Source organism: Chlorocebus sabaeus, chromosome 19 (assembly GCF_047675955.1).
Source record: "Chlorocebus sabaeus isolate Y175 chromosome 19, mChlSab1.0.hap1, whole genome shotgun sequence".
Taxonomy (NCBI): domain Eukaryota; kingdom Metazoa; phylum Chordata; class Mammalia; order Primates; family Cercopithecidae; genus Chlorocebus; species Chlorocebus sabaeus.
Window position 1 is genome coordinate 11,912,124 of NC_132922.1, and position 25,551 is coordinate 11,937,674.

At 52.0% G+C, this 25,551-nt stretch overlaps 1 protein-coding gene and 1 pseudogene across 1 annotated transcript; one reads left to right on the top strand and one right to left on the bottom strand.

Moving 5' to 3' along the window:
- Positions 1–8,669, top strand: part of LOC140709173 (uncharacterized) — a 40,076-nt pseudogene extending 31,407 nt beyond the window's left edge.
- A 369-nt stretch (positions 8,670–9,038) lies between these two features.
- On the bottom strand, positions 9,039–19,939 carry APOBEC3A (apolipoprotein B mRNA editing enzyme catalytic subunit 3A). The gene is made up of 6 exons (XM_073006715.1): positions 19,837–19,939; positions 14,739–19,726; positions 12,171–12,324; positions 10,182–10,476; positions 9,651–9,766; positions 9,039–9,369 (listed from the first exon to the last, which is right to left on the bottom strand). Exons 2-6 carry the CDS (start codon positions 14,765–14,767, stop codon positions 9,355–9,357), a joined length of 609 nt encoding a protein of 202 aa, XP_072862816.1. The 5' UTR covers positions 14,768–19,726; positions 19,837–19,939; the 3' UTR covers positions 9,039–9,354.
- Between the last annotated feature and the right edge of the window lie 5,612 nt (positions 19,940–25,551).

Sequence of the window (25,551 nt, forward strand, 5' to 3'; positions counted from 1 at the left end):
TGTACATTGAAATAATCTTTCTAAATAGATTCCTTTAAGGGGAGTTTGCTCCAGCTGGAGAAGTTGTGCTCTCTGTAGAGGCTCTGAACTCCTCTGGCTGCCACCCGAAGGCAGATAGGGAGGAGGATGCGTGGGTGGGAGGGGGTGCAGCAGCGCCCCTACCTGCATGGAAGCTTGTCCTACCTCTGCACAAAGCGGACTCCTAGTGGTTGTTTTTGGAAGGTGAAGTTTTCTTTTCTTTTTTTTATAAATCTTTTAATTTAAAAGTCAGTTTTACTGTCAAAAATGCAAACTTAGGGAGGGCAGAAAGATCACACACAGAGCTGCCACTTCACACCTGGAGGGTTGCTCGGTGGCCGTCCAGAGGCCCTCCTCACTTCCCAGACGGTGTGGGGGCTGGGCAGAGACGCTCCTCACTTCCCTGAGGGTGCGGCGGCGGGCAGAGGCGCTCCTCTTTTCCCAGATGGTGCGGCGGTGGGCAGAGGCGCTCCTCTGGAAGGTGAAGTTTTCTGTTGCCATCAGAAAGAGATGGACAAAGGATAAGACCATTGGTGGAAAATAAACAGTTCCGTGTATCAGAAACATACTTTGTAGAAGAAAATGGAATAATAACCCTAGACCAGGGAGGCATCGTCCAACCCAGCTGTAAGGCAGCAGTTAAGGCACAGTGGGGAAGGGACTCCAACTTTGCAGCCAGGCAACTCTGAGATCTGCCCCTTCCTTACTGTGTGACCTTGGGTGGTTTACTTAAAGTCTCCAGGCCTCTAACTGCAGGCGTGAGCCACTTGCCCAACCCATTTTATTTTTTCAAAAACGTTTTCAGGCCAGGTGTGGTGTCTCGTGCCAGTAATCCCAGCACTGTGGGAGGCTGAGGCAGACGGATGACTTGAGGTCAGGAGTTCGAGACCAGCCTGGGCAAGGTGCTGAAACCCCATCTCTACAAAAACAAAAACAAAACAGATTAGCCAGATGTGGTGGTGCACACCTGTAATTCCCGCTACTAGGGAGGTTGAGTGGGGAGGATCACTTGAGCCATGACTGCATCACTGCACACCAGCCTGGGCGACAGAGTGAGACCTTGTCTCAAAAAAAAAAAAAAAAAAAAAAAAAAAAAAGAAAGAAAAGAAAAAAGAAAAAGAAAAACCTTTTTCCATCTGTGTGATTTTATTTGAAGAAGGTTATATATGGCTGACTTCTGTGGCTCATACCTGTAATACCAGCACTTTGGGAGATTGAGGCAGGCAGATCACCTGAGGTCAGGAGATCAAGACCAGCCTGACCAACATGGTGAAAACCTGTCACAACAAAAACAAAAACAAAAACAAAATTAGCCAGGCATGGTGGCACACACTTGTAGTCCCAACTACCTGGGAGACTGAGGCAGGAGAATAGCTGGAACCCAGGAAGTGGACGTTGCAGTGAGCCGAGATCTCATCACTGTACTCCAGCCTAGGCGACAGAGCAAGACTCCATCTCAAAAAGTTAAAAAATAGGCCAGGCTCAGTGACTCACATCTGTAATCCCAGAACTTTGGAAGGCCGAGGCAGGTGGATCTCCTAAGGTCAGGAGTTCGAGACCATCCTGACCAACATGGAGAAACTCCATCTCTACTAAAAAAGAATGCAAAATTTGCCAGGTGTGGTGGTGCATGCCTGTAATCCCAGCTACTCGGGAGGCTAGGCAGGAGAATCACTTGAACCCGGGAGACAGAGGTTGCAGTGAGCCCAGATCGTGCCATTGCACTCAAGCCCGGGCAACAAGAATGAAACACCATCTCAAAATAACATAAAATAAAATAACAAAAATAAATATAAAACAGAAGGTTATATATATGGGATCTTTAGTATATGATTATATGGAATATATATCTAGAATATATATGGGACCTTTTGATATGATTTCTTTTGATATATATAGAATCATCAGTATATGATTAGATATGGAATGTATGTATGGAATCATTCGTGATTGACGTTTTTCACTCAGCATAATATCCTTGAGGTTCATCTGAATTGTTGCTGGTTTCCACAGGTTGTTTGTTTCCATTGCAGGGCATGATTCATGGCATGGATGTACCACAGCAGGTTGAACCATTTGCCCACTGGACGTTTAGATTGGTTGCTGTTTTTGGCTATTGTGAACACAGCCGCTATAAACACAGGTTTTTGTTTTTGTTTTTAAAATGTGAACGTAAGTTTTCATTTCTCCAGAATAAATGCCCAATAGTGCAATTGCTGAACTGTATGTTAAGTACATGTTTAGTTTTATAAGAAACTATTTGGCCAGGCGTGGTGGCTCACACCTGTAATCAGTGCTCCTAAAGCACTTTAGGAGGCTGAGGTGGGCGGATCATGAGTCAAGAGATAGAGACCATCCTGGTCAACATGATGAAACCCTGTCTGTACTAAAAATACAAAAATTAGCTGGGCATGGTGGTGCGCACCTGTAGTCCCAGCTACTTAGGAGGCTGAGGCAGGAGAATCGCTTGAACCCAGGAGGCGGAGGTTGCAATGAGCTGAGATCATGCCACTACATTGCAGCCTAGGCGACAGAGTGAGAAACTATCTGGAAAAAAAGAAAAATAAAATAAAATAAAATAAAATAAAATAAAGAAAGAAACTGTTAAATTAAATTAGAGATTAGCTGTACTATTTTATATTCTCACCAGCAATGTATAAATGATCCAGTTTCTCCAGCATTTGGCGCTGCCACTGTGTTTTATTTTAGCCATTGATAAGTCTGTGGTAACGTTCTGATAGGTCTGTGATAATATTGTGGTTTTAATGTTCACTTCCCTAATGGCTAATGATGTCATATGTCTTTTTCATGTGCTTGTCATCTACGTATTGCTTTGGTAAAAACTTTGCTCCTGGTTTTCTATTTTTTCAATTTTAAAAATATTGTGGTAAATTATATATAACATAAACTCTACCATCTAGACCATTTTTAAGCACAGAGTTAAGCGGTATTAAACATATTAAACGTATTTGTAATGTTGTGCAACCACCACCACCATCCTTTTCCACAGCTCTTCTTTTTTTTTTTTTCTTTTTCTTTTTCTTTTCTTTTCTTTTTTCTTTTTTTTTTTTTTGAGACAGAGTCTCACTCTGTTGCCCAGGCTGGAGTGCAGTGGCACGATCACAGCTCACTACAACCTCCACCTCCCGGGTTCAAGCAATTCTCCTGCCTCAGCCTCCCAAGTAGATGGGATTAGAGGCGCGCACTACCACACCCAGTCAATTTTTGTATTTTTAGTTTAGACAGGGTTTCACCATGTTGACCAAGCTGGTCTTGAACTCCTGACTTCAGATGATCCACCTACCTCAGCCTCCCAAAGTGCTGGGATTACAGACGTGAGCTGCTGCGCCAAGCCGGCTCTTTTTATGTTGTAAGACTGAAACTCTGTACCCGTTAAACGCAAACTCCTCATTCCCTTCTCCCCATTCCCTCCTCCCCATTCCCTCCTTCCCATTCTCTCCTCTGCCAGCCACTGGCAACCACCATGCTACTTTCTGTCTTTAACATTTCGAATATTCTCTTTTTCTGTTTTTTGTTTGTTTGTTTATTTGTTTGTTTTGAGATGAAGCCTCGCTCTGTCACCCAGGCTGGAGTGCAGTGGCACAATCTCGGCTCACTGCAACCTCTGCCTCCCGGGTTCAAGCGATTCTTCATGCCTTAGCCTCCCAAGTAGCTGGGATTACAGGCATATCCCAACATGCCTGGCTAATTTTTGTATTTTCAGTAGAAACATGGTTTCGGCATGTTGGTCAGGCTGATCTTGAAGTCCTGACCCTGACGGGTGAGGTGGCTCCCGCCTGTAATCTCAGCAATTTGGAAGGCCGAGGCGGATGGATCACGAGGTCAGGAGTTCGAGACCAGCCTGGCCAACATGGTGAAACTTTGTCTCTATTAAAAATACAAAAATTGGCCAGGGATGGTGGCTCACCCCTGTAATCCCAGCACTTTGGGAGGCTGAGGTGGGAGAATTACGAGGTCAGGAGATTGAGACCATCCTGGCCAACATGGTGACACCCCATCTCTACTAAAAACACACCCAGAACATGGCCGGGAGTGGTGGCGGGCGCTTGTAATCTCAGTTACTCAGGAGGCTGAGGCAGAAGAATCACTGGAACCCAGGAGGCAGAGGTTGCAATAAGCCGAGATCATACCACTACACTCCAGCTTGGGCAACAGAGCAAGACTCTGTCAAAAAAAAAAAAAAAAAAAAAAAAAATTAGCTGGGCATGGTAGCGGGCCCCTATAACCCCAGCCACTCAGGAGACTGAGGCAGGAGAATTGCTTCAGCCAGGGAGGCAGAGGCTGCAGTGAACCAAGATCACACCACTGTACTCCTGCCTGGATGACACAGCCTGTCAAAAAAAAAAAAAAAAAAAAAAAAAAAAAAAAAAAACTAACTCCTGACCTCAGGTGATCCGCTCACCTGGGCCTCCAAAGTGCTGGGATTACAGGCATGAGCCACTGCACTGGGCTGGCCATTCTGAATATTCTAAGTGCATCATATAAGTGGAATCATTCAGTGTTTCTCTTTATGTGATTGGCTTATTTTACTCAGCATAATATCTTCAAGGTTCATCCATGTTGTAGCATGGGTCAGAATTTCCTTCCTTTTCTAGGCTGAATAATACTCCATTGTATGTGTAGACCACATTTTGCCTCTCCATTCACGTATTGATGAAAACCTGGGTTGCTTCCATGGGTGTACAAATATCTCTTTGAGACTCTGCTTTCAATGTTTTTGAGTGTACACCCGGCAGTGGAATTGCTGGATCATCTGGCCATTCTATTTTTAATTTTTTGAGGAACTGCCATGCTGTTTTCCACAGTGGCTGGCTGCTGTTATTGGGTGAAGTGTTCTGTATATGTCTGTTAGATCTAGTTGGCTTATTGTGTTGAGTTCTCTATTTCCTTCTTTTTTTTCTATCTGGTTGTTCTGTTCATTATTGAGCATTGAGCACTGAAGTCTCCAATTATTGTAGAACTTTAATTCTCCCTCGATTCTGTTAATTTTTGCCTCATATATTTTGATGATCTATTATTAAGTGTGTAATTTTTTTTTTTTTTTTTTTTTTTTTTTTTGATACAGAGTCTCTGTCAGTCAGGCTGGAGTGCAATGGCAAGATCTTGGCTTACTGCAACCTCCGCCTCCTGGGTTCAAGCGATTCTCCTGCCTCAGCCTTCCAAGTAGCGGGGATTATAGGCTTGGGCCACCATGCCCAGCTAATTTTGTATTTTTAGTAGAGACAGGGTTTCACCACGTTGGTCAGGCTGGTCTCAAACTCTTGACCTCAGGTGATCAGCACACCTCGGCCTCCCAAAGTGCTGGGATTACAGACATGAGTCAATACCCCGGCCTTGGTGTGTAAATTTTTAGAACTGTTATACTTCTTGATGCCTTAAAACTTTTATTAATATATAATGTCCAGCTGGGCACGGTGGCTCACACCTCTATTCCCAGCACTTTGGGAGGCCAAGGTGGGAGAATCACTTGAGGTTGGGAGTTTGAGACCAGCCTGGCCAATATGGTGAAGCCTCATATCTACTAAAAATACAAAAAATTAGCTGGGTGTGGTGGTGCATGCCTGTAATCCCAGCTACTTGGGAGACAGAAGCAGGAGAATCGCTTGAACCTGGGAGACGGAGGTTGCGGTGAGCCAAGATCGCGGCATTGCACTCTCGCCTGGGCAAAAAGAGAGAAATTCCGACCAAAAAAAAAAAAAAAGTCTTTCTTCATGTCTTATAACATTTCATCACTTAAACTCTAAATTTTTTTAAGAGATAGAGGTCTCACTATGTTGTCCAGGCTAGTCTTGAACTCCTGGGCTCAAGCAATCCTCCCACCTCAGCCTCCTGAGTAGCTGGGATTACAGGCGTGAACCACTATATCTGGTTAAAATCTGTTTTATCTGATATCAGCATAGCCACTGCTGCTCTCTTTTGGTTACTATTTGCATTACGTTTTATTTTCATTCATTTGAGTGAGCCCGCCCTTACATCTGCCACACTCTCCAAAGTGATATTCCCAGTTGATATTCGCACTAGTGTTTATCCGTGTATTAATAAGGCTGTTCAATTTTGCATATTTTATTACTTATTTCATTTCTTCTATACATTGCCTGTGCATATCCTTTGCCCATTTTTCTGTTGGCAGAAGCCTCTAACCCAATGCTGGATTGGGGTTTCGGGAGCCAGCCTTTTTTCTTGACTTCGATTTCACCATCTAGCAGATATTTGTAGTAGACAAACCTTTTATCTAGAAACCTTTTATGAGATTAAGAAAGCTCGCTAAGAGTTTGTTGAACTGGGAATGCTTTCTTTGGCATGGCAGCATGCTTCAAGCTCTTAAGATAGCTTCTAAGCTGTCTTTGCATCTTCTAAGATGCTGTTTTGTTTTGTTTTGTTTTGTTTTTTGAGACGGAGTCTTGCTCTGTTGCCCAGGCTGGAGTGCAATGGTGTGATCTCAGCTCACTGCAACCTCCGCCTCCTCCATGGGAATGATTTTACTCCAGCGCCTGGACCCAGGATCTTCCATAAGTGCCACAACCTGAAACAGCAGGGAGGGCTCCTCTAGGACTGCTGTGCCCCCCTGCCAGTGCCACCACCCTGCACACCCACGTTCCTCTGTGCACTGGAGCCTGACTCTCTCAGGGCAGCAAAAACCCAGTGGGAACTGGTCCCTTTCTGGCCCTCTTGAGGTCAGGTCAGGAAAGAGTGTGTAAGGCATCCATAGAACCTGGCGGTGACTCTGGCTCATAGCAGCGCTGCAGTCCTCAGGGTGACTGGGATAAGAGTGTGCACCGTCCCTGGGCCAGCTGAAGGGAAGGAAAGAGATTGTGCCCTTTTCTGGGGACTGAAAGCCCCTCCCCATTTCAGCCTCTGCAGCACTGAGGGAAAATGAAAGACCCCACATCCTGCTGGAGTTTCCACCAGAGCCCAGGACAAGTCCCCGGGGACAGGAAGGAGCTGGTTCCGCATGTGGGTGGCAGGGATGGGAGCAGGGAGAATGGCCTCCTTCACAGATACAGGTTTTGCCTGAGATTCACCCTGGTCCCCTGTAAGTGGAGACAAGGCAGGTACCTAGCAGGGGTCCAGAATATTGAGGGACAGAGCAGGGCAGAGGGACCCTGGGCAGGTGCTGAGCTGTGCAGTCCAGGTCACCCTGGGACCAGAATGGAGGTCCCGCTTGGGTCTGGAGTTCATGCTGCTGTGTACGAGGTCCTGGCTCTGCCACCACTGTGGGGCCCTGTCTCCCTACACCCCAGAGGGACCACAGGCTCTCAGTTCCCAGCCCAGGTCCCAGCAGTGTCATAAGGCTGTGTCCAGTCACCTCACCAGGACTCACAGGGCTCCCAGGTCATGGGCAAAGCTGTGAGTTGAGGCCCAGGGGACAGGGAGCCTGGGCCCTTGGAAGGTGGGGTTCTGGGGGACGGGGGCGGGCCTCTCTGGGACTTGCCCTGTGACATGACTAACTGTGGGGTTCTTTCACCAGCTGAGCCCCTCTGCCCTCCCCTACACTGGCCCCTTTCCCAGAATGACTGCACATTTTTCATCACTTGCTTCCAACAAGTGGAGTTCGGGCGGTTGTCAAACCCAGAGACACAAGCAAAGGGCAGCTTGGACAACCCGGTCCCTCCTGCACCCACCCCTGCGTGGGAAACACCGAAGTCCTCTGCTCAGGGAGGGGCTGGGGTGTGCCCTGGAGTGCTCTGGGTCACCTGGAGGAGGTTTCTTTTTGTCAAGTCGCTGTCACTGTGTGTGTGTGCATGTGTTGTGTGTGCATGTGTTGTGTGTGCATGTGTTGTGTGTGTTTGTGTGTTGTGTGTGTGTCTTGTGTGTGTTTGTGTGTTGTGTGTGTGGTGTGTGTATGTGTGTCTTGTGCATGTTTGTGTGTTGTGTGTGTGTTTGTGTGTTGTGTGTTGTGTGTTGTGTGTGTGTGTTGTGTGTGTGTTTGTGTGTTGTGTACATGTGTTGTGTGTGTGTTTGTGTGTTGTGTGCGTGTGTGTTGTGTGCGTGTTTGTGTGTTGTGTGTGTTTGTGTGTTGTGTGTGTCTAGGCCAGGGAAGCAGTGAGTCGTTTCTGCCCAGGAGCAGCTGCGTGCGAGGCCAGTTCTTGGTCTTTTACGCGGCTTCTGCGGACTTTCCAGAAATCGTGAGGTGGGAGCCGCCTGCTGTAATCAGGCACATAAGTCACACATCCCCGAGCTGGGAACCAGCACAGAAGGCCCGGGACAGACCCCAAGCTGAAGCCACAGCCCTGACACCTGCCACCCTAGCCCTGGGCTCCGTCTCTGCCTCTGGAGCCTCCTGTCTCCAGGGCTCAGCTCCCCTCCCCTCTGTGGCTGGGCTTTGCCTCCTGGGCTGCTCCTCTCCCCAGCCCTCTCTCTGGGCCCAGCCTGGACACCTGCCCCCTTCCTGGGCTGCTTCTGCTGACTGGCCCTGTCCTGGGTCTTAGCCACAGCCTCCCCTGGTCTCCCTCTCTAGGGGGTGGAATCAGGAAGGGGTGGACACAGGGCTGCTCCGGAGGGCCCCTGCCTGCACCTGTGTGGCTCCTTTCCAACAGGGAGACCGGCTGCTGGCTGTCCTCTTACTGCTGGGCCTGGCCCTTCCAATCAGCGCCCGGGGCTCTGTGAGTGAGGATGGGGTCTGCATTTAGGTTCCTCTCCTGTGAGGTTTAGCTGAGTTCTCTGGCTCCAGAGGGATGTCGTGTGAGCTTTGCCCTGCTACAGGTCCACTACACAAGGAAAGACATCTACACATTTGCTAACTTTTGTTGTTGTTGTTGTTGTTTTGAGACACAGTCTTGCTCTGTCGCCCACGCTGGTGTGCAGTGGCGTGATCTCAGCTCACTGCAAGCTCCGCCTCCCGTGTTCACGCCATCCTCCGGTTCACGCCATCCTCCTGCCTCAGCCTCCTGAGTAGCTGGGACTATAGGCACCCGCCACCTCACCCGGCTAATTTTTTGTATTTGCTAGTGTTTATGTAAACACTTGCAATTCATGATACAATTGCTGAGCCAAAGCAATTATGGAAGATTCTTAATGTTTTATTAGTCTAGATACAAAGCCAATTAATCATTTCATTAATAAATTGAAAACTATTCTGAGAATATTGAGCACAATCTTACTATTATATACTTAGAACATAAGAGAAATTTTCAATTAAAATTAATTCACTTTGATTTTTAAAAAATCTACTTGGTCAGGAGCGCCTTGCTTTGCTGGTGTCTGTGAGCGGCTGGAGATGGTGGTGAACAGCCTGTTTGCATTTCTTGGAAGAAGATCTTTTATTCTGAGGCTCAACCCAGGTCTCGGCCTTCCTTAGAGACTGAGGCCCATCCTTCAGTTTCCCTGATTCTGGAAGAGCAGTGGGGTTGAATGGAGCAGGAGGTGACAGAGTGGAAAGAGGGCACAGGGAGGAGGCCTGGGGACAGTGATAATGACAGGAGAGGAGGGAGGGATAGGGGAGGTTGGAGAGAGAGGGAGGCTGTGAGAAGGAAAGGGAGGGATGAAGCTGGGCGCCCTGGGGGGATCAGGGAACCCAGAGGAGGCTCTGAGCAGAGGGGAAGGCAAGGCCCAGGGGAGAGGGGAGGAGGGGGAGGCCGATGGGGCACCAGGCAGAGGGAGGAAGCCGTCACCTGGAGAATGGCGCGAAGCCTCCCACTCAGGGCTTGGCTGTGCTCATCTAGTCCATCCCAGGGCTGGAAGGGACGTCCCTGGTGGTCCACAAAGGTGTCCCAACAGTGCTTAAATTCTGAAAAGTGACAGGGGAGATAAGTCACGCTCCGGTTGTGGGGACGGGGTGGCACCAAGAGCCCGTGACTCTCAGGACAGACTTCCCACATCCTGGTTTCAGTCCCTCCTTTCCCTCTCCCTCCCCTAGGGACTTAGCTCCTTCATCAGGAACTTCCCACTGGGATCTGGGCCAGCCCAGTTCTCATTCTTTCGGGAAGCCCCAAGTTCTGCTTCCACTTCCAGCCACCTTCCTTTCCCTCCCTGGGGCCACATCTCCCGGCCTCCTGGCCTCTCTCTTCCCATAGACCCCAAAGTCGGGTCCCAGAGTGCAGCCATCGTCTCTGCAGGCAGCAGACCAAGGCTTTTCTCCTTTTCTTCCCAGGGACCTCTCCTGCCCCCACCCACCCCACCCCACCCAAACCTTCCATTCTTACCCTCGTAGGTCATGATGGAGACTTGGGCCCCAGCATCCCGCAGCGTCCTCAGTGCCTCCTGATACAGGAAATCGTAATCATAGATGCGGGCAGCGAAGATGCGCAGTTTCATGTGTGTGTTCTGCTGAAGGAACGCACACACTTGCCCGGCACAGCCCCTGCTGAAGCAGGGGCTCCAGGAGATGAACCAAGTGACCCTGTACGTCTGGGCTGGGTCCAACTGCCAAGAAGGAACCTCGCCCAGGAAGCACAGCTCCGCGTGGCAGCCGTAATCACCATGGGGACGATTCTTAGCCTAGAAAAGGAAACAGAGTGTGAGGTGATGTGTGGTGAACAGGGAGGGAGGGCCAGGACCAGGTGGGGCTGGGGAGGCGGGGGCTTCCAGCACAAAATTAGAGGAGTCGCCAAAACCCGTTATTAGGATGCATGATTTTCTCTGCAGTATTAAAAATATCAAGTGTTATGCAGAAATCCCAAGATAAGCAAAATATTGTCTGTTAAATACAAACAGATCAGGAGCAATGAGGTTTGATTTTGCCCCAGCTCCGGTATACACGTGACAGCACTCTCCTGTCAGTCTTTATTAGAATCTTCGGTTTTATTTGTCATGATCCATTTGTATTAAATTTGCCTTTTTAAAATATTGCATTAATTATTAAATTAGAATGTGTTTTCTCTAATTACTGAGCATTTGGAGCCCCCTTCAATTTTGTACCCAAGGTCAGAGCCTTCATGACCCTCACCCCAGGCCCAGCCTTGCAGGGAGAGGCTATAGAGATGGGAGGGAGACGAGGAGCCGGCGGAGCCCCAGGGTCATTGGCCTGATGCCCCTGAGTGAGTGTGGTTCTTTCAAGGAGAGATTGACCTGCTCTACTTATCAACTCCCCTACTGCCATCCCATCTCAGGCCCATAATTCTAGAAGCTTCCATTCTGTGCCACAACCTGTGCTGAGCCCAGAAGTGATATAGACTTAGGCCAAAAGGCCACCAAAAGTAGTGGGGAAGGGAAGACCAGCAAGACTCACTCCAACATGGGAAGGTCCCTGGGACATGGGATAATTGTCATTATCATGACTTATAGAAATATGGTATTTTCTCCAAACTTCAGAGAAAAGGATTTTCCACTAAGACTAGGAACTGGTCAAACTGGGGATAGCAGGGCAGCAAAGACTGTGATTGTGATGGGGACAAGAACAGGGAGGGACTCCATTCAGAGGGATCGCATGGTGGAGTGGATGACACGGTTTGTGCTGAGAAGGAGCTGTGGGTCATTCCTGGGGGAGTCCCACTGCTTAGGCAGTGATGGAGACTGGCACCCTTCAAAGGATGTTCTAAGCAGTGTGTGTGGGTCCAGCAAGGCCCACACTGAGTTCACAGAGCTCAGAGAAGCCCCCAGTTTCCAGCACCAGAGCCAAGCAGAACCTGGCCTCTCCAGACAGAGGCTGTGCTGGGTAGGGTCCAGGGAAGAAGGTCCCGCGGGCTCAGGGCCCCTCAGCCTGGCCTGGCCCAGCTCCTCCCCAAATGCTGGACATCCCTGCATCCTGACATGAGGCCTGTTCTGGCCTTGCTGTGGACTCCACCCTGGGCAGGACAGAACCCCTGATCGGCCTCTCCTGCCTCAGTCTCTCTCCCTGCAGGATGAGGCCAAAGAGCAGGCACAGGGGCATCCCGGCCTTGTGAATCAGGTAGGCCCTGAGTCCACAAATCCCACAGTTCCGAATCGCTCCTGGTGGGAGCTGCGTCCGTGAGGGGATCCTGGGAGGCTCCTCAGGAAGCACTTTGCTGTCAGGCAGACTCCACCCTACCTGGCCATGGAGAGTCACTGAAGCCGAAGTCTCCCCCAACCCCAGGGCCAAGCAGCAGCAGCTGCAGGAAGCACAGGTGACAGACACTCTGTGGGACACCACAGGTACCACCCAGAACCTTCTGCCCATGCGTGTCCCTGGATTGGGACGGCCCAGCCTGGATGCAGGTGGCTGGGTTGGTCACCTTGTTGCGTAGAAAGCCCCTGCGCTCGTCCATCGGGACCCAGGTGCCATTGTCCAGGCGCTCCACCTCGTAGCACAAGTAGGTCTGGCGCCGTCCAAGGACCGAAAGGTCATTGTTAAAGTTGAAAGTGAACGTGTCTGGATCCATCAGGTGTCTGTGGACAAAGGTGGGGGAAACCAAAAGACCTAAGACTCCTCCTGGGACTACCCCTTGCTCCTCTCTTGCACCCCCCAATCCTTCCCTGCTCCCCATATACTGAGACACCTGTCGGAGGAGGGGCTTCCACTCATTTTGTGGGGGCCACTGATCTTCTCTCTCTGACCCCTTCTGGGGGATTATCAGGAAGTCAGCACAGTCCTGGAGCCTGTTTAGGCCTTTTGAGGGCCTCCCCAGGGTCAGCTCAGTGTGTTCAGGCCCTCCGGGGAGGACCCTGCTCCTCTTCCTGAGGTAGAGCTGGGTCTCATTCCCTGGCCTCACCATGCACCCCTGTCCTGGCTCTGCTTACCCACAGCCCCTGCTGGAGATGGACCCGCTGGGGCTTCCTCCTGCCTGCAGGGTTAACTCCTACCACACCCAGCATCAGGACAGTGACACTCCTGAGGGGAGTGGAACCTGCTGGGACTTCTTTTTGGATAATTCATAGGATTTTCCACATCCCTTAGGGTGCCCTGAGGTCTCCCAAATGTGCTTCTCAGGCAGTTGAGATGGGACAGTTCAGGACTCTTGGGCTTGAAACACCAGCCCCATCTTGAAGGCCTCTCCCAGCCCCTCACTATGCATCCTGACATAACCAGAATTAGAAAAATCTCTGTTGAGGCAGCAGCAAAAGAAAGAAAGAGAGAGAGAGAGAGAAAGAGAGAGAGAGAAATAGAGAGGGAGGGAGGGAGGGAGGGAGGAAGGAAGGAAAGAAAGAAAGAGGCCGGGTGCAGTGGCTCACGCCTGTAATCCCAGCACTTTGGGAGGCCGAGGCAGGTGGATCATGAGGTCAGGAGATCAAGACCATCCTGGCTAACACGGTGAAACCCCGTCTCTATTAAAAATACAAAAAATTAGCTGAGCGTGGTGGCAGGCGCCTGTAGTCTCAGCTACTCGGGAGGCTGAGGCAGGAGAATAGCATGAACCCGGGAGGCGGAGGTTGCAGTGAGTCGAGATGGTGCCACTGCACTCTAGCCTGGGCAACAGAGTGAGACTCCGTCTCAAAAAAAAAAAAAAAAAAAAAAAGAAAAAAGAAAGAAAGAAAGAGGAGGGGAGGGGAGGGAAGGGCAGGGGAGGGGAGGGGAGGGAAGGGCAGGGGAGGGGAGGGGAAGGGAAGGCAGAAGGAAAGGAAAGGGGAGGGGATGGAAGGGAAGGGAAGAAGGAAGGGAGGAAGGAAGGAAGGAAGGAGGGAAAAGGGGAAGGGGAAGAAAGAAAGAAAGAAAGAAAGAGGAAAGGAAGGAAGGAAAAGAAAGAAGGAAAGAAGCAGGGAAGGGAAAGAAAGAAGGAAAGAAGAAAGAAAGAAGAAAGAGAAAGAAAGAAAGAGGAAGGAAGGAGGAAAAGAAAGAAGGAAAGGGAAGAAAGAGAGAGGAAGAAAGAAAGAGAAGGGAGGAATGAAAGAAAGAAAGAAGAGGGAAAGGAAGGAAGGGAAAGAAGGAACGAAGGAAAAGAAAGAAGGAAAGAAGAAAGAAAGAAGGAAGGAAGGAAAAGAAAGAAAGGAAAGGAAAGGAGAGAAAGAAAGAAAGACAAGAAAGAAGGAAGGAAGAAAGAGAAAGAAAGAAAGAAAAAACTGAAGGAGGAAAGAAAGAAGGAAGGAAAGGAAAGGAAAGAAAGACAGGAAGGAAGGAAGAGAAAGAAAGAAGGAAAGAAAGGAAGGAAGGAAGGAAAAAGAAAGAGAGACAGGAAGGAAGGAAAAGAAAGAAAGAAGGAAAGAGAAAAGAAAGAAAGAGGGAGGAAAACAGAAAGGGAGAAAGAGAGGAAGGAAGGAAGGAAGGAAGGAAGGAAGGAAGGAAGGAAGGAAGGAGAAGAGAAAGAAGGAAGGAAGGAAGGAAGGGAAAAATCTCTGTTCACTACCATTTTGAGTGGACCTAGGTATGAATCTGGGCTCTGCCAGTCACTTGCTTTGTGTTCTCAAGAAAAGGAAACAAGGCTTCCTCATAGCAAAATGGTCCTACAAGAAATCCCCTTTTCTTAATATTAGGGAGAACGAGATGACACTGAACATAAAAGGGCTTAGGCCAAGTCCAGAGACATGGAACATTTGCAAGAAATAGCAGATGCTCATTTAAAGACAAGTGAGGAGAATCCCCTCTCCAACCATCTTCACTGGCTGGGGCACAGCACCATTATCTACCGGGATTTTCAGGCTCCCTGTGCACCTGCCCCAGGAGCTGAAAGGAGACCTGGAATTGGTACCGTTGGAGGATAGACCAGCGCTGGGACCAAAACTGGGAACCTAGAGCAAGAGGCCAAGTCCAGAGAGAGGGTCAGGAGGAAAAGAGAGGCCCCAGGGGTTTGAGGATGAGAGGTGAGTGCTCATCAGAAAAGCTCGAAGAGGAGGTGAGGAACAGAGGTGCTCGGAGGGGCTTCCCATACCTGGGCCTGGATGCTGGGCTGCCGTCCATGTGCTTGTCTCTTCTCGGTTCCTGGTCTATGTCCTCCCGCTCCTGCGACTTGCTCAAGGCGTGGTGTTGAGATCTTCACCAACATTCTCTTAGGATTCGAGAGCCTTAATATATCATCAAAGTGACCTGGAAGCTGCTGAGTCAGTGATGTCCTGCCCCACCCCTTCTCCAACTCAGGTCACGCATGTCACCCACGTCAGCATCAGAACAAGGAAGTTCTCTGCCATGCCTTCGGGCAAGCTTTGGTTTTGATGTGCCCACTCTGACAGTTGACCCACCGGACGCTGTGGAGTGACAATGGGGATGTAGACCCGGCCCCACTTTGCTCCCTTTGGGCTTCAGGAGTCTGGAAGGCGGGAGACCAGGGGGCAGGTGAGAGGACAGGTATCCACACCCTGGAGAAAGGTCCTGAATAACACTCAGATAACCCAGAGAGCAGGCTCAAGGGCAGCCACCCCTATGTCCTCCCCTGCGACCAGTGCAGGATGTGCCCGGTCCAGGCTCCCTGGCACCTGCTGCACCCTGGGCTGTCTGTTAGCATCCTGCGTCTTCCCTGGCTGTGGAGATGGGAGATCAGCAGGTCCTGCATCCTCGTACGCATCAGTGTACCTAATAATTGTAAACTAGAGTGAGGAGTGTTTTCATCCCCATTATCCAGAGGAGATGCTAAAGGCTCTGAAAGGTACCTGGAGGTCCAGCCCCTCCCAGCAAACAGAGTCCCCAGCAGGGACACATCCCCCCTCAGAAGGGCCACCCTGTGCCCTTTCTCCCACCTCTGGGTCCTGCAGAAATGTGAGGGACACTGTGCTCCTGCCCCAAGTGAGCCCCCGAGTCCCGGCGGCAGGTCTGGTGCCATCCTTTCCCAGGTCCACCTGCTGCACGCAGCACAGCTGCCCCTAGAAGGTGCTGGCCCTGTGGGCCCGGGGGCTGCCTCTGTCCTGCCTAATCCCCTGTCCTGGCTCTCACTAGACCCCCCTGTCCTTGGCCAGCTGTCCCATGCAGGGGAGTCCACGTCCTGGGGACAGTCCCACCCTGGCCACCCAGACCGAGCACAGCTCCTCACCCTCCCACGCTGGCCGGTGCTCACTGAGGTGGAAACCTCAGAGGAAGGTGGGAGCGATCCTCCCTCCTCAGCAGTGTCCCTGTCATCTTGGTGGGCGCCACTCCTCATGGACAGACCAGAGGAGGCCCTGTTGTCTGCCGTGAGGACCCCTCCAATTCTGTCTCCCGATGTTGGACTCCTCTAGTCAAGAAGATGTCCCCTGGGGGCTGTCAACTGCCATTTGAGTGTCGGGTGGTTCCGGTGTGAGCTCATCTTGGTGTGTTGTGTGAATCTGACCACAGACCACCCTTCCCAGTTCACACTCGAGGCACACAGAGCAGGATGCCCCACGGTACCCACAGCCCACCTGGGCAGAGACCGCACCTGTACCAAGTTTGGGGTTCCCAGACATAGATGGGCTGTGGTCCTTGCTCATGTTCCCCCACAGGCTTGTCCTTCCTCGGGGGTGTCAATCCAGCCAGCTCTGCTCTCAGCCCCAATTACTTCCTGTGCCCTGCAGGACTGTGGGAGGACCCAACCCTACCCCAACCCTTTCTGGTGGCTCCTGCTGCCCAGAGCGATGGCCTTTCCCCTGGCTTAACCTGCATCAAATGCCCCTGGAGCAAATACAGCCCTGGATCCACAGCCAGGACAGCCCACACATGAGCTTTCAACGGGGAGACCCGGGACAGTGGCATCACGGGACAACGCTTTGCTCAGCATCCCTGGGGCGTCTCCTGCGTCTCCTGCCTCTGGGTCCTCAGCCTTGGGTTCCAGGGTCTCCCCAGCTCACCCACCCTGGGCACATCCTCCTCCCTGCTGCTCCTGCCAGCCCAGGCCCCACTGGACTCACGACTGCCCCATGCCTGCTCCCCTCTCTGATCCAGACAGGTCTGGATCTTCCAGAATGTCTCCAAATCTGTAAAATCCACTTTACAGCCCATCATAGAAACAGGCACATTGTCTGTTTCTCCTTCTAGTTTTACAAACCAGAAAGGTTGGACTATCAGCACACCTGCACATCTGTGAACCTTCTCATTTGATGACAAAGATGGCCTCAGACTAAAATGTTCAAAGCACATTGGGGCCCAGGTACTGTCCAGAGTTCAATTCTCAGTAACTCACTGTACAAGCCATGCACCCAGGCAGGGCTCCAGAGAGGAGAGAAGAGAGGGTGCTGGGGGGGTCCCCACCAACAGAGAGGGAGGCCAGGACCCTCCCTGGCCAAGGGTGGACAGAGGGAGCCACTGGTTGGGCATCTACTGCCCAGACATGAGTGGGGAACAGTCTCACTCTAGCCCCCGGACCCAGGAACTTCCATAAGGGCTACAACCTGGAACCTCTCAGTGAGCTCCCCAGAGACTTATGTGCCCCACCCCCTGTCAGTGCCTGCACCGACCACACCCACATCCTTCTGTGCACTAGGGCCTGACCCTCTCTGGGCAGGAATGTCCCAGACACAACTGGCCCCTTCCTGGTCCCCCTGTAGCCGGGGCAGGGCGGGTCTGTAAGGCGACAGGGGAACCCAGGGGTGGTTAAGAGTTTGCACCTTTCCTAGGCCAACTGTGAGGAAGATGGAAGGAGGCTCCACCCTTTCCTGGGGAAGGACAGCCCCTCCCCCATTTCTGTCCCTGGAACGCTGGCTGAACAATCAATGTGATCAATGTGAAAATGTGATAAAATACCAGGTCTTGCTGGAGTTTCCACAGGAGCCTGGGGAAGTTCCAAGGGGAGAGGAAGAAGCTGGATCCCCAAGGGAGAGGCAGGAGAACGGCCTCCTTAATAGGCGCAAGCTTCCCTGGGATTTGCCCAGGTCCCCTGTAAGGAAAACTGGGGACAGGGCAAGTGCCCCACAGGGGTCCAGACTGGGTGAGAGGGACAGACCAGGGCAGAGGGACCCTGAAGCAGCCCCTGATGGCTGGGCCACTCAGCTCATGTCACCCTGGGACGAGAACAGAGGTCCCGCTCGGGTCTGGAGTCCATGCTGCTGTGTACGAGGTCCCGGCTCTGCCACCACTGTGGGGCCCCGACCCCTACAGCCCAGAGGAACCACAGGCTGCCAGTTCCTAGTCCAGGTCTCGGCAGTCTCATGGGGCTGTGTCCAGTCCCCTTCCCTGGACCCACAGGGCTCCCAGGTCATAGGCAAAGCTCTGAGATGAGACCCAGGGAAGCTGGGAGTCTGAGGAGCTCGGGACAGAAAGGACTCCCTGCTTCTGTGTACCACCCCCAACAGAGTGACATGACAAAAAGACCCTTCCTTGGGATACCCCAGACACACCCAGATGCCCACTTCAACACTGTCCATGGAGCAGGGTGAAGGGACAACCTCAGTGTCCACCTGCTCCTCTGGCTTTGATTCTGGGCTCTGACAACAGCCCTGCCCTCCTCATCCTAGAAGCAAGTGATCAAAACAGCCAAAGGATCTCTCCAGGCAAAGGGGCCAAACTGGGGGCAGACAGAGGGTGGGGGGAAGGGAGGTGGAGGGGTGGCTGCACCTGCCCTGGGACAGGGGACAGTGCTCTCCTCCCAGGGTGGGGCCCTCTGTCCCCCGTACCCCCACTGGGGTGGCCTCTTTGACCAGAGTGACTACATGCTGTCCATTTTTCGGCCACTTGCTTCAAGGGGTGGAGCTGGGGCTGTTGTCAGAACCCAGAAATGTAAACGAAACGATCGGGGTTGATGACGTGGCTTCCCCATTACTCTTCCCGGTAAGAATTGCTGCAATCCTCTGACTTGGGGCAGAGCTGAGGTAGACATCTGGGCGTGTCTGGGAAACCCTGGGGAAGGTTCCTTTCTGTCCCGTCGCTCTCTGTGTGTGCTTGTGTGTCTGCGTCTTTGCCACCAGAAGGGGTTGGGCCTGTTTGCTCATGAGCAGCTGTCGAGGAGGCCCACTGTGTGCCACATACGCGGCTCCTGAGGTCCTGAGGTGGAAGCCCCGCTGTATCCACCACCCCGCGGGGCAGAGAAGGAGCCCAGAGAAGGAGGAGGGGTGTCCCGCCTCGTGGAAGGCCAGGAAGTAGAGACACCAGTGTCCCTTGCGCTGGGGCAGCACAGTGGGGTCCCTCTCTCCCTCCCCCACACCCATGCTCCTGGTCAGCCTCCTCCTGCTCCAGCCCTGGCTGCCAGAGCCAGCCCCCCACCTTCTCTATGGGGTGGGACGCTGGTGAGCCACATATTCCCGGGAGGACCCTCAGCACAGAGTGAGCCCTGGACGGTAGATACATGTGATTGACATCACTCACTTCACCAGCCCATCTGCTCCCTCCCTTCCTGATGCAGGCAGCCGGAGAGGGGCAGAGACACAGACATTCCAGGAGGGAAAACCTTCTAGAAGAACCTACTTGACATGCCTGGTATCCTTGGCTCCCAGACAAGTCTGGACTACCGTTCCCTCATGGTAGAAAGGGCCCTTCCATGAGATACTCCCAGACACAACCAGATGCCCCATAGAGAAGGCGGTGGGCAGGTCCTCGTGGTCCTGGCCCCACCCAGTCCTCTGAGGGAAGCACCCACAGCTGTTTCTGGTCCTTGGCCACCAACACCCCAGTGGCATCCCCAGAGGGCCTGGGCTGCCCCTGCACGGTGAGCTCCGGGCCAGTGACAGCCGGGGGCCCTGCTCTCGGCACCACCCTCCTCCAGGGATGGAGACCCAGGCCTTGGCTCTGTGAGCTCCTAGATCTGTTTCTGGACGCAGCTCAGCTCCCTCTGCTGTGCACACAGTAAGTGCCCAGCATGTGCGCCATGGCTCAAGTTGGGGATGTAGGAGTCTGAGCTGGGAGGAAGGGCCTGGCTTACACCTCTGGCTCTGGATGGAGAGGGCACCAAGCTCATAGTGTCACTCGTGTCACTTGGCCGTTCATTCATGCTGGGCAGAGGTTCTCTCGCAGTCTCCTGTGTGTACCGCATGGTGTCTTCTGCTGTGCAGAAATTTCAAATATAACCCAGTCAAATATATCAGGTTGTCTTCCCTGGGGCTCACACCTAAGGTCATGGCTGCTCCGCCCTTTCTAAGTGTAAAAATTCTTACCTGTCTCTCCACCGTATGTCGCTTCTCCAGGGAAGACTCCATGCCCGCCTCGTGGAAACACCTGGAGCAGAAAAAGCAGCATCCCCGTGGCAGGGAGGCCTGAGGGCCGTAGTGTTTGGCATTGTGTGCCTTGTTTATGCCAGTTTTCTCAACCACAAGATTACAAAAGTGTTTTCCTGTATTTCGTCCTATCCTCTTGCATATGTAAATATGCATGTGTGAGACACACATGTACACACACACGCACACACGCACACACACACATGCACATGCACACACACATGCACACATATACACGCACACACATATGCACACACGCACACACACACGCACATGCACACACACGGACATGCACACATACATGCACACATGCACAGACACATGCGCACACACGCACACACACACATGCACACACATGCACAGACATGCACACACGCACACACGCACACACACATGCACACACACATGCACACACAGAATGCACACACACGCACACACACAGGCACACACCACCACACATTTGTTGAGCCAAGTGGGTGATGTTCCGTCAAGTGCACCAAGCTGGCTTCTTCCTCAGGGCTTTTGTGCCTGTGAATGGGAGCCTTTTCATGGGCTGAGCTCAGCTTCTCCCATGAGAGCCCATGTGTCTGCCTCCCTCCCGGGCACAGAGCAGGAGCAGCAGCCCTGCCCTTCTCACTGGGCAAGCGTGCTGTGCACAGGTAGGTGTTCAACATTGGATGAATAATTCATACTAACATTCCCTGTTCAACCCACCAAGTGTAAACTGCTGGGGTCTCCCAGTATTCCTTGGGAGACACTTTAGAATTCACGGGTCACCCAGGGCGGCTGAAAGCTTGCTTTTCTTTGTCCTCTTCAGCCACTGTCCTTGCCGATGCCCACTCTTCCAATGCCAGCATGAAGGCCCCAGTGAGTGCCCTAGAGGGGCAGGACACCAGTTGAAGCTCTTTTTTGTAAAGTCTGTTTACACTGCAGCAATCCACAACCGTGAGCTTCACCCGATTCTCCTCCTTGTTAGTGAGGAAGTACACAGGTGGCCCAGAAATAAAGAATTTACACAGGCACTCTCTAATGAGATTTTATAAATTGCTACTCTTAGGCAATGTGACCTTCCTCGATGACTCCCTAGTGGGCAAGAATGTCACCACCTTGCATTGTGTAATTTGCCAGAACACAGCCCATGTCCAGTCCAAAGGGGTGAAATTTTTCCCTGTGGCTTTAGAGCTTCCTTCTGAGCACCCGTCCACCCTCCTACACACACTCTTCTGAATGTTATAGCTTTATAATTGTATCGAGACTTTGTACAGCCCGTGCACACTCTTCTGATTGCTATAGCTTTAAGATAGTATTGACTTCTTTTTTTGAGACAGAGTCTTGTTCTGTCACCCAGGCTGAAGGGCAGTGGTGTGATCTCAGCTCACTGCAACCTCTGCCTCCTGGGTTCAAACAATTCTCCTGCCTCAGCCTCGTGAGTAGCTTGGACTACAGGCGTGTGCTACCACACCCAGCTAATTTTTGTATCTTTAGTAGAGATGGGGTTTCACCATGTTCACCAGGCTGGTCTTGAACTCCTGACCTCAGGTGATCTGCCTGCCTCAGCCTCCCAAAGTGCTGGCATTACAGGTGTGAGCCACAGTGCCCAGCCATGTATTGACATTTTCTACCTCAACTCTCCTTATCTTTCGTAGTTTTCGAAATCAGATGAGTGGATCCAAGTCCTATGAATGCAATGACCAGCTTGTCAGGTTCCAGTAAAGTCCTATCAACATTTTTAATGTGATTGCACTCATTTATAGATTAGTGGGGTAGATGATTGATACTGGCAACCTCAAGCCTACATTTATAATCACATTGAGACTTCCATCAAAGGCTGGGCACACTGTGGGAGCTTAAGGAAGGACGGTGTGCTTCCTATCCTGGCACATCATGGCAGCCAGGCTTAGAGGGTCCCCAGAGTAGCCTTCACCACCCCCACGTGACGCCCTGCCCTTTGCTTGTGACTCTGGGTTTGACAACAGTCCTGACTCCACTCATTGGAAGTAAGTGATGAAAATTGTACGGTCATTCTGGGCAAAGAGGCCAGTGTAGGGGAGGCAAGAGGGGCTTACCCTGGTCAAAGAACCCCACAGTTAGTCATGCCACAGGGCAGGTCCCAGGGAGACCTGACCACTGTCCCCTAGAACCCCACCTTCCAAGGGCCCAGGCCTCCTGTCCCCTGGGGCTTCACTCACAGCTCGGCTACAACCTCTTTCTTCCTCCTTGGGATGAGGTCCAGTGCCTGGAGATGGCCAGCCATCCCTCTGGGGGCCACCAGGTGACCAGCAGGAGAGCCGCGTCTGCAGGAGCAGATATGGGGGCAAAGCCTGGATCCTGAGCATGGCCACGGGCCTGAGTCTTGTTGTGTGTAGTGACGGGACCCTACTCTCAGTCCCTCGGGCAGCTCTGATGGTCCTCACAGTCACAGACCTCCCTCCAGCGCCCTCTGTTCCCACGCCCCTGTCCTCCTGGCTCCTTCGTGTCCTCCGCCTCCTGTCCTCCCGCAGTTGCCTGCAGCCCTGCCCCGCGCCTATCCTCCCTCCTCTCTTCTCCTTTCCTTCCGTGTCTCCATGGATCTCAGAGTCTGCTAGCTCTTCCCTTCGGGCCTACATGGCTGCGAGACTTCTTCCTGCCCTCCTGCGCCATCCCCTCTCCCTGCTTCTCCTAATCCCCTCCACTAAATAATTATTTTCCTCCAGGCCCATACAGTCACTGTCAACATTGTGGCACAGTTTGGCCCCAGATATGTGAGCAGAAGTTTGCTGAGGGGTGACCTGGGGAAGGCTGCCCTTTCTGGACAATCTTGTCTTCCAGGGTGACCAGGGCCGGGAGGCTAGACCCAGGGGCTTCAGGCTCTGCAGATGGAAAAGCAAGAGAGCGCCAGTGCCCGCCATGGCTGAGATTGGGAGGAGGGAGCTGCTGTCCAGGGGCAGAGTCCATCCTCCATGTGGAACTCCTCCCTCCTGGGCTCTCTCTCTAGAGGGTGGAATCGGGAAGGGGGTGGGGACAGGGTTGCTCCCAAGGCCCCGTGACTACACATGTCTGGCTCCTTTCCAACAGGGAGACTCGCTGCTGGCTCTCCTATTGCCTGGCCTGTCCCTTCGACCAGGGCTGCCAGCAGGAAGGAGCTCTGCAAGTGAGGCCAGAGTTTGAATTCAGGTGCTTGTCCCGGAAGGGTTAGCTGTGTTTTCTCATCCCAGAAGGAGTTAGTGTGACTCTTGCCCTACATGAAGGTCCACTCCAAAAGGAATGACATTTATTCATTTCCTACTGTTTATTTACACACTTGCAATTCGTGGTGCAATTACCTAACAAATTATTCTTTGTTAGGTAGAATTCTTCACATTTTATTTTAGAAGTGTAGCTTTGAAGCCAATTAAAATAATCATTTCATTAATAAATTGAAAACTATTCCCAGAGTATTAACCATAATCTTATAATTTAATTATTGAAATATAATATAATTTTTTTTTGAGACAAAGTCCCGCTCTGTCGCCCAGGCTGGAGTACAGTGGCACGATCTCAGCTCACTGCAACCTCCACCTCCCAGGTTCAAGTGATTCTCCTGCCTCAGCTTCCTGAGTAGCTGGGATTACAGGCACATGCCACCACGCCTGGCTGATTTTCGTATTTTTAGTAGAGATGGGGTTTCATCATGTTGGTCAGGCTGGTCTTGAACTTCTGACCTCAGGTGATCCACCTGCCTTGGCCTCTCAAAGTGCTGGGATTACAGGAATGAGCCACCGTGCCCGGCCAAAACGTAAGATACTTTTTTTTTTTTTTTTTTTTTTTTAGACGGAGTCTCGCTCTGTCGCCCAGGCTGGAGTGCAGTGGCTGGATCTCAGCTCGCTGCAAGCTCCGCCTCCGAGTTTACGCCATTCTCCTGCCTCAGTCTCCCGAGTAGCTGGGACTACAGGCGCCTGCCACCTCGCCCGGCTAGTTTTTTGTATTTTTTAGTAGAGACGGGGTTTCACTGTGTTAGCCAGGATGGTCTCGATCTCCTGACCTCGTGATCCGCCCATCTCAGCCTCCCAAAGTGCTGGGATTACAGGCTTGAGCCACCGCGCCCAGCCAAGACACATTTTTAATTAAAAGTAATTCACTCTGATTTTTTAAAAAATCTACTTGTCAGGAGCGCCTTGCTTCGCTGGTGTCTGTGAGCTGCTGGAGATGGTGGTGAACGGCCCGTTTGCATTTCTTGGAAGAAGATCTTTTATTCTGCTGCTCAACCCAGGTCTTTGCCTTCCTTAGAGACTGAGGCCCATCCTTCAGTTTCCCTGATTCTGGAAGAGCAGGGGAGTTGAATGGAACAGGAGGTGAAAGAGTGGAAAGAGGGCACAGGGAGGAGGCCTGGGGACAGTGACAATGATGGGAGAGGATGGAGGGACGCAGGAAGTGGGAGAGAGAGGGAGGTTGTGAGGAGTTGGGGGCACACCCAGGGACCTTGCTGGCAGAATCTTGTTTAATTTCACCCCATCCCCCTAGGTGAGCAACTCTCAATACCCCCAACTTCCAGATGTGGATGCGGAGGCTCAGGCAGGGTATGTCCCCTGGCTAAGGACACACAGGAGGAAGTGGCAAGAGGCATGGTAGGCCCCTCACCCACCTCTGGGCTCCCTCTCTAGGGGGGTGGGATCAGGAAGGGGTGGGGACAGGGCTGTTCCCAAGTTCCCCTGACTGCACATGTGTGGCCCTTTCCACCAGGGAGACTCACTGCTGGCTCTCCTCTTATTGCCTGGCCTGTCCCTTCTGACCAGGGCTGGCCAGCAGCGGGGAGCTCTGTGAGTGATGTCAGAGTTTGAATTCAGGCGCTTGTCCTTCAGCTGCACCCTCAGCCCCTTCTGTGCAGCTTCCCGGATAGATGCCTGTCTGGGCAGCCCCAGCGCCTCCCTCCCAGGCTCTGTCCTCCCTGACTGTGCTGTCAGGTGATGCGTTTGCCCTGTCAAGATCTTTCTGGCAATTGATCATTTCTAGCCTCATACCTTGCCTGCGAAGTAGGGTCACTGTGGCATTTTTCATCTGAACCAGGACCCTTTCAAGAGTGACAGGGGTGCTGTCACCCATGGCAGGGACAGCAGGCTAGAGCAGCCCGATCCAGGGCGAAAGGGACACAGGTTCACCCTATTCAGAGGGAGTCTGTCAATTGCTATTACATGGACCGGGAGGTTGAGGCTCTGAGATGTCCCGAATATGGATCTGGGCAAACCACCTAACCTTAACTCCCTCCCCCGCACCAGGAGAACCCCTTGCCCACGTGGGTGCCGTGAGGCTTAAGCGAGAAAGTGCCACTCATGTGCAGCAGCAGAAGTGGCTCCTTTATTTCTCTTACCCTCACCCCCACTTCTCACCCCCACATCTGTGAAGTCTCATCACTGATAAGCAATGAGTTGAAGTGCTGACCCTGAGTTCACTGGTATCGGGGCACCTGACTCATTTGGCACCTTTGTGATAGTCAGAAAAAAGTACCCCCGCTCTGCTCAGACACATTTCCCTACGTGCCAGCCTCTACTCATCCTCCTTGCGCAGTGCAAGGCTGAGCAACTGTACGTGGCAGCCCTGATTGGCTGACAGTGATCCCGGCAGTTAACATCAGCACTTCAGCCCCTAGCATCCCCAGGACCAACGTCTCTCTCCTCCACCTATGACATGTCCCTGCTCCCA

What these genes read in the sequence shown, in the direction of transcription:
- APOBEC3A (XM_073006715.1), bottom strand. Translation starts at nt 14,767, where the DNA reads ATGGACGGCAGCCCAGCATCCAGGCCCAG. An exon ending in GGGGCTTTCTACGCAACAAG is followed by an intron (nt 10,477 to 12,170) that starts GTGACCAACCCA and finishes TTCCTTTTCTAG; the next exon opens with GCTAAGAATCGTCCCCATGG. An exon ending in CTCCATCATGACCTACGAGG is followed by an intron (nt 9,767 to 10,181) that starts GTAAGAATGGAA and finishes GTCACTTTTCAG; the next exon opens with AATTTAAGCACTGTTGGGAC.